The 13,046-nt window shown below is 37.4% G+C and overlaps 1 protein-coding gene and 1 non-coding gene across 2 annotated transcripts; both read left to right on the top strand.

Annotated features, from left to right (window-relative positions):
- The first annotated feature begins 973 nt into the window (after nt 1-973).
- kpna4 (karyopherin alpha 4 (importin alpha 3)) lies at nt 974-12,965 on the top strand. The gene is made up of 17 exons (XM_006637572.3): nt 974-1,182; nt 3,363-3,407; nt 3,712-3,801; nt 4,027-4,056; nt 4,436-4,488; nt 4,911-5,006; nt 5,657-5,742; nt 5,999-6,085; nt 6,249-6,418; nt 6,679-6,723; nt 6,834-6,965; nt 7,491-7,619; nt 8,298-8,402; nt 8,489-8,560; nt 9,341-9,503; nt 10,825-10,919; nt 11,120-12,965. Exons 1-17 carry the CDS (start codon nt 1,114-1,116, stop codon nt 11,216-11,218), a joined length of 1,566 nt encoding a protein of 521 aa, XP_006637635.1. The 5' UTR covers nt 974-1,113; the 3' UTR covers nt 11,219-12,965.
- On the top strand, nt 7,821-8,194 carry LOC138242301 (small Cajal body-specific RNA 7). Its single transcript, XR_011191509.1, has one exon. It is a non-coding gene; the product is annotated as a small Cajal body-specific RNA 7 (non-coding RNA).
- Nucleotides 12,966-13,046: the final 81 nt, after the last annotated feature.

Genomic DNA, 13,046 nt, shown 5'->3' on the forward strand with positions numbered 1-13,046 from the left:
ACTAATGGATGTGGACATGAAAAGTATTTTACACAAAAGTGTGAACTACAATTATCGTTTCAAAGTCTCTAACAGGAAGGAAAATGCTTCATATATATATTGCAAAAAGCTGAATGCTTTATTAAATAAAAATATTTACAGATACAAAAGCAAATGCTGCTAATTGTTGGTTAATTAATTTAATAATTCAGAAGGGGAATAACAGAGCTGTCAGGATATGTTCCAGCAAAACACCAAATTGAACAGAATTTCTATTGTAACGCTTACGGCCGACAAGCACTGTGTGTAAGATCACCGCCCTTCCCTGTGATAGCAGGACCACAGCTACTGGGCTGTGGAGAGATCTCTCTTTAGCTCACAGGGCTAGGTCGCTGCAGAGAGACACGGAAGTCCCGGGTTCGAGCCTCCAGTCGGGATGGGGCCGACCAGATGCGGCAAGGGCGCCCGCCGGAGCCCCCGTTGCGTTACAATATATTCAATAGGATATTCAATAGGAAGATCAATAATAATCAAATGTTTCTAATCATAGAACTGCTAATAAGCTATAATACCACTTCATTATAAACTTAATATTTATGCATTTAATGACATTTAAAAATGCTACAAGGTACCATGCAAGGTATCATATCATGACATCAACACTAACAGCCTATTTTACTACATTATTCCTGTTACAGTCTGGTGCATTGCAGCATAGTTTCTTTGAGGAAAAGGCCGATTCGAATACTAATTTTAATTCGTATTTTTATGTACCCTATAAAACACGTAGCTATATGTAGCTCGTATGCCTTTTTTTTATATCCATGAAAACCAAAGTGCAAGCTGGAATTTATTGCGCTTTATTGTAATTACCGCTGACGAGCGCGTCTCCGAGCACGCGTATTGAAATTAAATTTCCCTCGCTCGCCGACCAATCCGTGACGACAAAGGCCCGCCCCTCCTCCGCCGCGGCCAGAGCGAGGCTGGGCCTGTACCGGCATTCCCACAACCCCCTGCGAGGAAGCCAGAGAAAAGAGTCCGGTAACTGGAGGGGCTGAGAGAAAAGAAACACACGAAAGAGATACGTCGCCCAAATCATAGTAATTACAAATACATATTTTTTTTTCCCCCAACATGGCCGACAACGAGAAACTGGATAATCAGCGGCTGAAGAATTTCAAAAACAAGGGCCGGGATTTGGAGGTATTTGTTTTCTTCTTGACTTTTTCGGTGTGCCTCTCTCTCTCTCTTTTTGGCGAGTCTGTGTGTGTTATTTTGTTTCAGGTTCCGCTGTGACGTCTTTAGTAATTTCCAGGATCTCGAAGTTTGCACCCAGCCCAAGCCAGGCCCCAGCTCCCTGCGGCTTCGACCGAGGCCTAATTCAGCCCCAGCGCTGGGCAGATCGCTCCCTGCCCAGCACGCAAAACTTCGGGGCAGGGATTCAGGGGCTGGGAGGCAGGCCAGGCCGGGGCTCGCTTACTGGGCTCCGCAAACGCCTTTGTTTTTTTTTTATGACTGGAAGAAGCTGGGTATGGTGGTGTGCTGCTCTACCCCCGAAGCTTATTCCGGGGCTGTTGGGAGCTTCTCTGCTAAAGCGAAAGTGTTACTTGGTGCGTCTTTTGTGGAGTTGATTTTTTTTTCCCTTCCTTCTCTCCGCGTGGTTGGAGTTGTTTGGATGTGGCGAAACACGAACAACGATTGATCTAACCCACAAAACTTCCCAAACGTCTGTTTCTAGATCTCTTAAAAAAATAATTCCACGGCGTTCTAGTCTGCAGTCCTTCGTTACCACCCAAGTTAAGAAATATTACGTTCTGGGTAACGTTCTTATTTTTGTTTCCTTTTCTAAAGTCGATATTATATAGCATTGAAAATTGGAAGTCATGTGCTTCTTTTTCCAAAACTTAAAGGAAATCTCTTGAGAACGTGAACTATCTGGTAGATGTTACATAATACTAAGCGGCCCAACACGTCCTAACGTGAGAAAAGAGACGAAGTCTTTCTTTTTTTTCATCTGGTAAAGCAGTTTCCTTGTTGACGCATCAGGCTTTACTTCTGGATCAGACTCCAACATTTGGACTTTTAAATTTTGGTCTTCTGTACTTAATAATGCAAAGGAACATACACAGATCTGTACGGAGGCATGAATATAATGTTCAGACCTTTGTCAGTTTTGGCCAAAACGTCCAATAGTCTGAGCGGACTGTATTTCTACATATATAGGACCATTTAAGATTCTGTGAAGTTCATCATTTCACTTTCCTTAATTGCCACTCAGCCACCCTTTTCATAAAAAAGAAATGAATATAGCTGTGCTGCACCTTTTGTTTTTTTATTTTATAAAGCAATTAAAATGATTGAGGACCATACTCTAAAACATGAGCCATCTAAGCATCTGTATTTGTATTCATTTAGGTTGTTCTACCATTTATTTAAAATTTGACATGCTGTTGCAGGTCTTTATACTTGATTTAAAATGTCTGAGTGTCCCACCCTACATTAATCACCATTAGGATTTCTGAAGATATTTCATGCTTTCAAGCACATCATTTTTCTTCTTTCCTATTAATTCTAGTCTTGGGATAGTGAAATAAAGTGCCCCACCCCTTTTCTGTAAAACATAAACCTGAATCCAGTGCGTTACTGTTAACATCATAGGGATCCACAGTCATGGAGCCGAACTCAAAGTAATAAAATCAGTATCAGTGCTGGCCAGTTGTGAAGTCATACTGAAGGTTTTAGAAATGTCTTGAATGTTACTGTGCTTTTGTGTGCTCAGTGCTGTCCTGTGCCTTGTGGATTAAATTCCAGAGGCGTGTGAGGGATTTCTAAGCTTAAGCCCTGAGTGAACTGCCCCTTCCTGCTACATTACTCACTGCATATGGTATGAAATTGGCTAACTGTGTTACGCTGAAATGCTGTCACATTGCACAGTAAACCATTGTTAAATCCTGGACTCTCTCCAGTGGGCTGTTTTTTTTTAATGAAGAAGGTTTTTTAACCTGAAGAAGGCTCCACGGCCGAAACGTTGTGTTCTCTTTCTTCTTTTTTTCAGCATGGAATAAACCTATTACTTGTTCCTTTGCAGCCTACGCATGCTGACGCAGCTACCCACCTGTTTTTTAATGTTGTCACACTTGATAACCATGTTGTCCTGTACTGTTCTCTGGGTGTGTCACTGAGGTATCACAAGTATTCAAAATGTACAAGGGTGGGAGGTCATTTTAATACTTCATTGCATACTAGAAGCTCCTTTCATCATTTCCAAAAAGTTGTATGTAACTGTTGGAGTGACTACATTTGTCTTAGTAGTCCCTCTGAGAATGTCAGATCTTTCAGATGAGTAGAATATTAAATGTTTTTGTATTTTCCCCCTTATCCAGACAATGAGAAGACAGAGGAATGAGGTGGTTGTGGAACTTCGCAAGGTATTGATTTTCTGATTCATCAGAAGTTTCGTAGTAGCCCTTAACTTTTACAATGTTCATTTGTAATCTAATTGTTTTGGATATGCAATGACGTGTAACTTTTGAATTGGAGATTTGTTTATTAAAATGTGAATGTAATGTTTAGTAACTTTAAAAGTTGAAAGGTATTACTGTCTGTTGAACTCAGTAAGAGCTCAGGCTATATTCTAAAAATGCACAAAATCTGTATGCATTTGAAATTCATTCAATCAAAACTCACAAGCTTTTTTTGTCATTTGTTGTTACTGACACATCTGATTCATAGAATAAGAGAGATGAACACTTACTGAAAAGGAGAAATGTCCCTCATGAAGATATTTGTGATGACTCTGATGTAGATGGCGATTACAGAGTGGTAAGGATTGCTGTTGGTGTCTTCCATGTAAAAGTAAATAGTTTTTCAAAAACTGAAAATGCTAAACTGGTTGCATTCATTACAAACAATTGCTACCCAACTCATTGTGGTGTACCAGTTTTAATTTATTTTAAGCATGTAATTTAATATTTTCATTTTTATTCAATTCTGCATTGGGTCATTTGTTCCAAGACTAAATTTTGTATTTCCCTAATTTGTTTGCAGCAAAATACGTCTTTAGAAGCAATAGTACAAGTAAGTGTTTTTATACCTTCCTAATTTTATATTTTGTACAATCTTTTGATGTCTGGGACAGTGTTTTCATGCTAGTTTTGAAGACTTTGAAGGCTTAGCCAGTACTGTTACATTTGCAATTAGCAAGCAAGATATTTTTCTAAAGTCTGCTGTTTATAAGATTAATTCTGTTGGAAATTATGGGGGGAAGAAACCTCTATTAAAGACACTGGTATTGATACTTCAAGGTAGAGTGGAGTTAAAACTCCACATATATTGCTTAGATACATTCATCCAAATATTGCAAAGGTACAAGTGGATTACAATCATTCATTTCATTGCAAGGCTTGTGAATGGCTCTCTATTGGTACTGCAAGTTTAATTTCTGAATTTATTTCAGAATGCTTCCAGTGACAACCAAGGCATACAGTTAAACGCTGTGCAGGCGGCAAGGTAAGCAGTTTGTGGAGTACTGAGTTGACAGACTTCTATATTTTCAATACCCATAACTTTGGTTTTCACCCCTCCCCCTGCTTTATAACTAAAATGTTGACTAAAACTAATTTTTGTCTTTAATTACAAAATTACAGTGGAATGAATCATTTGTTTGTGAAATTTGTTTTGCGGCATTCTGCCTGTGAACTATACTTCGATTGCAGGTATTGTGCTCTGTCACCAGATGGCTGTAACCACTGCTTCCTTGATTCTGACGCTTAAGGGACATCTTATAAATTTGCATACCATAAATGAAGAAGACTTTAAACAAAGTTAATTTTCCATTCATGCCTTTTGGGAGGCTTCTGGGTTTCCTTTGGTTATTTTAATCACTGTACCTGTTAGAATATGAAACTGAGGATTGCATGTTTCTTCTGCAGGAAGCTGTTGTCAAGTGATCGGAACCCACCAATTGATGACTTAATAAAATCTGGCATTTTACCTATACTAGTTCATTGTCTGGAAAGAGATGACAAGTAAGTGACAATCTTTTTTTTGCAACATGCTGTGTTTTTCATTTAAAACTCCCAAGGTTCAATCTGTGATTTATTTAAGTCAAGGTAATGGATTTAACTAGATTTCATAAACCATGCATAAAACAGGTCTTCTACCTTAAAGCTTCAGATTCAAATTTTTCTCTGTCCAAATGTTTAAAAAGAAACCTGCATTTTAAAGTCTTAAATATGATGTACCATAACTGAATTTTCAAGTAGTAATATTTTCTCCAAAACTAAAAGGATTACTATTAGCTGTATCAAAGGGTTGGTTCTTCTATGGTTGGCTTAGAATTCAGTGGCTCTAAATGTAATTTATAATTACATGCAAGGAAATAGCTTTGATGCAATGTCTAATTGGTCCTCAAGTAATATTCAGTGGACCACCACTAATTTGTTAGTGGTGGTCATCATTCAGTTTGAAGTAAGATTTTAAAAAAATGTTAAAAGTGAATACGTTTTTATACATGTATAGTTGCACAGCCAATTAGGTCCATGCTTGAAAGAGAAACAATACACTAATTATAAAAGCAAAAACATTTTACTGTGCTATGGACTTACTAGACTACAGAGTTAAGTGTGATTTCAATTGTAATCTTTTATTAACAAGTATTACAATATTATTTTTACAGCCCTTCCTTACAATTTGAAGCTGCCTGGGCTTTGACAAACATTGCCTCTGGAACGTCAGAACAGACACAAGCAGTTGTTCAGTCAAGTATGTACATAAATATCTACAAGCACCTTTTAGGAGAGAGATGATCTATTTTTATAGAACTGCACTAACTAAATCCTTCACATTCTTTCTTGTGTTTGTTAAATGCCTTGCCTTGGAAAATGTAGCCACCTTTGCTTTGCCTGAAGAATTGATAGATGTTGAAATGTCTTGACAGCTTTTTAGAGAATTATGTACATATTTGTGATAAGTGTTCCAAGTTAAAAAGATTATCTTTTGTGCTTTGTTTTTCTCATAGATGCTGTTCCTCTTTTCTTAAGATTATTGCACTCTCCACATCAAAATGTTTGTGAACAGGCGGTCTGGGCCCTGGGCAATATCATTGGTGTGTACCTCTGTACTTTTTATTTAAACATTTTAATTCAACAAACTAGCAGAATTTAAATATCCGATTGACCAAAGTATGCAGAAATATTAAACCTTTTTAACATTCTCTATTTTTAATGCCTTAAACCTTGGATAATGTATCTTGTGTGGCTTTTCTCAAGGGGACGGACCTCAGTGCAGAGATTACGTCATCAGCCTAGGTGTAGTGAAACCCCTGCTGTCCTTCATCAGCCCATCTATCCCTATTACCTTTCTTCGCAATGTCACCTGGGTGATGGTTAATCTCTGTCGTCACAAGGATCCACCTCCACCAATGGAAACCATTCAGGAGGTATAAAAAACCTGCTTTAATAAAACCCTGCTCTACAAGTTACTGGTATAAACTGTTATTTAACTTTATCTGAATCTATCATTTGTCCTGTTGAGATCTTAATATAGCTGGAATAATTGGAATATAGGATTTCAGCATTGGACTATACGCTAGTTAAGTAATAGCTGCTGTCATAAAAATATTCAGTTATAGGTGGTCTTTGTTTTACACAACTTAACAATCCTACTGGTGGTCAGTCTCATTTGTTTTGCTGCCTGCAGATTCTTCCTGCTTTGTGTGTCCTGATACATCACACGGATGTGAATGTAAGTAAGAAAGCTTATGCACTTAGTCTAAACTTAAGATATCTTTGGTCAGAAACTGACAATATTTTCATATGCTTTCCCAGAAAGAGCTAATTTTTTTTCTCTTGTAGATTTTGGTTGACACAGTCTGGGCTCTGTCCTACCTAACAGATGCTGGAAATGAGCAGATTCAGATGGTTATTGATTCAGGAATAGTTCCTCATTTGGTGCCTCTCCTTAGCCATCAGGAAGTCAAAGTACAGGTATGAGTCTTCAATTTAAAAATTGCAAACTTTAATTAAATACTTTTTTGTTGTGAAGTTTAGGACCAGTCTTCACTGACTAATTTACATTCCTCACAACTACCTTTTAATCATCCTGAAGTTATCCTTAGCTGAATTTCATTTTGACATCTAAAATCAGATCTGACAACTGTGAAAACTCCTTTATTAGAAAAGGAAACAATTGATTTGCCTTTTTCAGAGTAACCCTCTTTTATCTCTTAAATGTTATACTTTTAGGCATTTTTGGTGCATATGGTGAACCGTCATTCTCACAGAGTATTACAGCTTGCATTTAGTTCTTAATATTGTCTGCAATCAGATGACAGACAAAACTGATAGTACATTGAGAACTCAATTTCGTTTTAACACTTATATTCTCAGTCTGCTTTTTCATGTGTCGAATTTTATCTGTTCAGATAAAAAAAATCTGTATATTTTTGGTTAATACCTCTTGTATGATTAAAAATGTTTTTGAATTTTGAACTTGAGAAACGTTTATTTTAGACTGCAGCACTGAGAGCCGTTGGCAATATCGTGACTGGTACAGACGAGCAGACGCAAGTGGTTCTCAACTGTGATGCTCTGTCCCACTTCCAAGCTCTCCTTACTCACCCAAAAGAAAAGATCAATAAGGTAACCTGCATGCTTAAACTTGTTGATTTTGTTTACCTTAATGCAGTCGTGCATATGAAATGTCCTTGTGTAATTAAACTCTCTCTGGATTGCCAGCAGAGTTTTATTATGTGTTTTTGAGCTTTACTTGCTTGCTACGTAGTAAACATTTAATTTGATCCTTTGATATTTTGTAAGTTGAACATGCGTAAACCTGAATGTTGGAGGTGATGAAATAGAGATTGGTGCCTGTGTGAATGTTCTGAGTGGTGTAATACTGGTAAATATAACGATCATTGTACTTTTTAAGTTAAAAACACTTGGTAATGTTTCCTTAATAGTTATTGGGTGGGTGGAGGGAGGGAACAGGTGTGCGTGTGGATGACTGTTGCATCTAGGCTGGTGAAAAGGGGGCTCTGAAGATTTCAGTATCTCTGCTGACATTGGAGTGCATCTGAAGCCAGTCACATTGAATTTTAAAGGCTTGTTGTGATCTGGCTGATGATTAGAGCCTTGAAAATGCTCACCTTGCCAGCCTTGGCACCCTTTAGTCTCTAACAGGTACATTGTGATGGTGTTCCTGTAATCTGATCCAACACATCTCTCCCCTAGCCTTTTATTTTCACTGTTATTGCAGGATCCTATTGTGTGTAAAAAAATAAATAAATCGGCAAATGAATATGCTCTCTGATCTTGCAGGAGGCAGTGTGGTTCTTATCAAACATAACTGCAGGGAATCAGCAGCAAGTTCAAGCTGTTATCGATGCCAATCTTGTGCCAATGATCATACATCTGTTGGACAAGGTAAGGAAGTATTGGATGTTTACTATATATTTTTTCTGTTTAGTAAATGGAGAACATTTGTATTGAACTGGGAATTTGTTTTTAAGGGGGATTTTGGTACTCAGAAGGAGGCTGCCTGGGCAATTAGTAATCTCACCATAAGTGGAAGAAAAGATCAGGTAAGATCTTACCCTTAAATTCTTAAGAATTCAAATCTTAGTCTGTTGTTGCATTGCCACTTTGATCTGGTCTGAGACTGTCAAATATATACAATATATCTTCGTGAATATTAAATATCTTCAAATATGTAGCCACATTTTTCCTGAAGTCAGAACTCTCCTTGCATATGCACATTTGGTACCACTGTACTGTGTGAAGGAAAAAAATGTAGATATTGCACAAGTTTGAGTTCTAATCTGTGTGCCTCAGCATCTTTATGTAACGGAGACTTTCAAGGTATTTAATGGGTTATTGTGGAATTATTTCTGAAGGAGTACCAGTGTTTTCATGAACTTGAAATGAATACTGTTAAGACCCGTTCATTTGTTACTTTAATCAAGTTTAGTCTTCCATCTATTTTAACTTCTTTGCATCATTTTCCCAAATACCGAGAAGACTAGCATTTAGCCCAAACCCATCATGAAGTGGGTCACTGCTAGCTGAGATCAGTCTGCACATGACCTGTGTAGGTGTTTTCACACTAGCAGGAACTTAGATTGCATCCTGTGTCAAAATACTAGTATGGATGGGATCTTGTTTGTTTGTCAGACATTAGATATTGGAGTTGTCAATTACTTCAAATATGTAACATCATAAAATGTTTAAGTAAACCAACTGAATAGTCAGTTTGGATTTCAAGTTGTAATGATTACATTTGGTCATCTTCAATAATGTGGGGAAGTGGAAGACCACAAAGCATAGTAAGGCAAGGTGTTCTTTTTTCATTTTGTTTCCACTAGGTGGCATACCTTATCCAGCAGCAAGTCATTCCACCTTTCTGCAGCCTACTCATCGTTAAAGATGCACAAGTTGTTCAAGTAGTGTTGGATGGACTGAGTAATATCTTGAAAATGGCAGACGATGAGGCAGACACTATTGCTAATTTGATTGAAGAATGTGGAGGTAAGCTTTCTTTTATGGCTCCTGTACAACTTTCGGTTGTGGGGCGAGTATAGTACTTTATCAGTGCACTCCTTGGAATATGTGATACAGTGCATTGCAGAAGTTTTCCCCTCCTGGCTGTGATATATTTGATGAAGTAATTACACAGATTTTCTCAATTAATTTGAAACGGAAGTGCTCAAACTGACACTGACATTAATGAAGGAGGTTGAAATATCCATGAGATCTGCACAGAACATTTGCATTATTCAGCCCCCTAAATCACTACCTGGTTGAGGCACCTTTAGACAGCAGTAAGTGCTGTCATTTGGGGTAGGTCTCTGACATTTCTAAATGGCAGTGAGAATTAAATGTTTTTTTTAAATGAAATAATTTAATGAACAGCCATCAATTTTCTATTTGATTCATGTCAGCTTTGTGCCAATCAAGGATGTTCACTTTTTGTACGATGGGAGCAAAACTGGTGCAGGGTTTTTTCACGTGGTGATTAGTAATGCTTTTTTTTACCAGCGTTGACTTATGCCATTTCTTGCATCAGAAATGGCTGAAGTTTTTGTGATATTTCCGTGCTTCGTCCTATGCTTTGTACATTTTTAATTTAAGACACACACATTTTCATGTGTCCATGTAGGCCAACTAAGAATGTTTCATGTATGAACGCTGACTGCCATCTCAAACACAGAAATCTTTTGAAATTATGATTGACTTCACAGTGGCAACCCTAATTCATTTTCTGCTTTCTTATTTGAGTGGTAGTCTGGGTGACATGTAAGACTTCCTAAAGATGAGTGACTTTGAAATATTCTTGTGACCCTCTCCTGATCTGTGCTTCTCAACTTGTTTCCAAAGCTGCTTTGTCTTTGTGGTTGGTCATATCGCTATATAGGTTGGGGCTTGAAATTCAGTATCTTAACAGAAGAAGCTTAGAGACAGATGCTTTTACTCTTAAGTCAACCAGTTATTTACAAGCTGCTACACTAAATGATTTTTCCAACTAATCTGTAGGACTTCTCTACCAAAGGGGTTGAATAATTGACTTGTATTTCCATACTATTAGCATTTTTAATCTATTGGTTAACATGATTGCAAGCTCAGAGGGCAGCCAGACTTTGAAGGGGATGAATGCATTTCTAAGACATTCTTGGATATTTGTCAGTTTTAAGTCTCCACTCTTGAAATCACTGAATGCTGTAAAATCCTGTGTACATTTTGCATTTCAATCCAACAAAACAAAAAGTAGCTAGGTAACTTAAGAATTGCTAAAGGTTTCCCTGTGGAATGTTTGCTATTCCACACTGACTAATTCTAAATTATTTTATAGGTTTGGAAAAGATTGAACAGTTACAGAATCATGAAAATGAGGATATCTATAAATTGGCCTATGAAATTATTGATCAGTTCTTCTCATCGGATGATGTAAGTACTAACTCTGTCTTCCTTAGCATATAGTCTTAATTTTATCTAAAGGCATTAAAATCCACAAATGCTTTTGCATATTAACAAGATTAAAAATATGTTAAAATGAAGAAATAAATGATAACTTAAGCAGCAGTGTCTTTATCATTTTATTTCCCCAAGTAGTAACTGCTCATCTTAATGCTTTTAATTGTTTTCAGATTGATGAAGATTCTAGCCTGGTTCCAGAAGCAATCCAGGGTGGAACTTATGGTTTCAATTCATCAGCTAACGTGCCAACAGAAGGGTTCCAGTTCTAAAAAGCTTCCCAATCTGGAGTTAACGTCATGATGCAGCACTGTAAAACGAAATTTGATCCATTGTGCTCGGCTCATGGGATCCACTGCTGCATTTAATCCGAGAGAAATGTGTGGATTTCGTTTGGCATCCAGGGAAAGCCCAAATGAAGTTGTGATGGCGAGTGGGTGCGAGTGAGAATGAGTGGCTAAATGTTGCAAAATCTACACTGAATGCTTTGAAGATGTTTCGAGTAACTGCAAGTTATTAGAGGTCTTCAACAAAGGGGGATCAGAGAACCAAGGTAATTTGAAAGATTTGATGAAAGCATCATATCATAGCTTGTGGACTTGTTGCTGACAAAGCTGGAAAATAGTCAACATTTGTCAAAGTCCAGAGCGCCACAACCAAGGCCTTGCTATGAAGCACTGTGTGAATGAACCCATGTATGAATGTCTGGACTCAGTGGTGTGGAGCCAGGTTCATCTCTAATGCAGGGCTCTTCGTTTGTGAAGCAGACTCCAAAGTCCAGGAGCGCGGCGTGTGTACGAGAGTATGGGCGGAGTATGGGTGTGGTGTATGTGAACGCATGCAAAACTTAATGTGCCTGTAAAAGGCTGAATTAATAAATCCCAGAAGGAAAAACACCAAAATTTTGCATTAGTATTAAATTACACTGGACATAAATTCGGCAGGTTGAGCAGCAGTGCATTGTAAGATATATTCAGTAGTTTCTGGTTGACTCTTGCATCCAGTGTTTACCTTTTTTTTCCCTTTTCCTTTTTTAATTTTTATTTCTAAAATTTTTACAGCTTTTATTTTAGATGCTTGTGTAAAACTAGAAATTACAGGAAGGCTCCCCCTGTACTTCTGCACCAGAGGTTGGTTTGATGCTGTGAATCTTTCCATATCATCACCTTTTACAAACCAAATAAACTTACTTGTGTAAGTTAGCTTCCTGCATGAATAAGAGTGAAGTTTTTCTATGGAGCAAATCACTGCTTTGCAGTACTGTTGCCATAATGAAGTGCTTCAACTTTACATCACAAGAATATAAAATGTCCATTTTATGTTACATTGTGAATCACTATAACCTTTGCATGTACTAAACTACAGCATAGCAAATTTTAGGTATTTTTTTAGATTGTACACAGTGGAATTACTTTTTTAGGGTACTGTGGTGTTTAAATAGTCTTTTTTGACTAATTTCTGATTTTCATATATGGAACATCCTTAATTTGCACATGAACTGCTGAGGAAGGACTGATTTGGAAAAGGGTGTGCACAGATGTATAAATCAATTGTTCCTGCACCTTTAACAATATGCATACTTTTACTTTTTTTTTACTTTAGCCACGAACAATCCATTATGAGCCACTTCAGGAGTTATTTAATCAATGACTTAAATGCTTGTTTAAAAAATGGAAATATGCTTCTCATTTGAGTTATACAAGTTCTCTTTAAGGTGGCTCATTGTAGGAAAAGCTGTGCCTTTCTCTCTAGAGCACAAGTGATGCATGAACAAGTTTGCTGTATTTAAGTACATCCAAGGTTGACCACAATTAGCCTGTCAATTTAAGTAATTTTGAACACTGTAGAATGTATTTCATTTGTGGTCATAACCTTTTGTTGAACTAGGCTATTTCTTTCGCAGCATTCCTTGTCAGCAAAGATGTGGTTTCAAAATGAAAGGAAAAGGGATAGTCTGCTTAACCTGTTACGTTAGACTACAGGCTAGCTTGTCTTTAACAAAATAAATATTGAAACCCATTTGTGTAGTCTTTTTTGTCTTCCTTACACACCGTGGCCTGCGAGTTGGGAGTTGAATAAAATGCAAGTTAGAAGCTTTCT

This window comes from Lepisosteus oculatus, chromosome 13, assembly GCF_040954835.1.
Source record: "Lepisosteus oculatus isolate fLepOcu1 chromosome 13, fLepOcu1.hap2, whole genome shotgun sequence".
Taxonomy (NCBI): domain Eukaryota; kingdom Metazoa; phylum Chordata; class Actinopteri; order Semionotiformes; family Lepisosteidae; genus Lepisosteus; species Lepisosteus oculatus.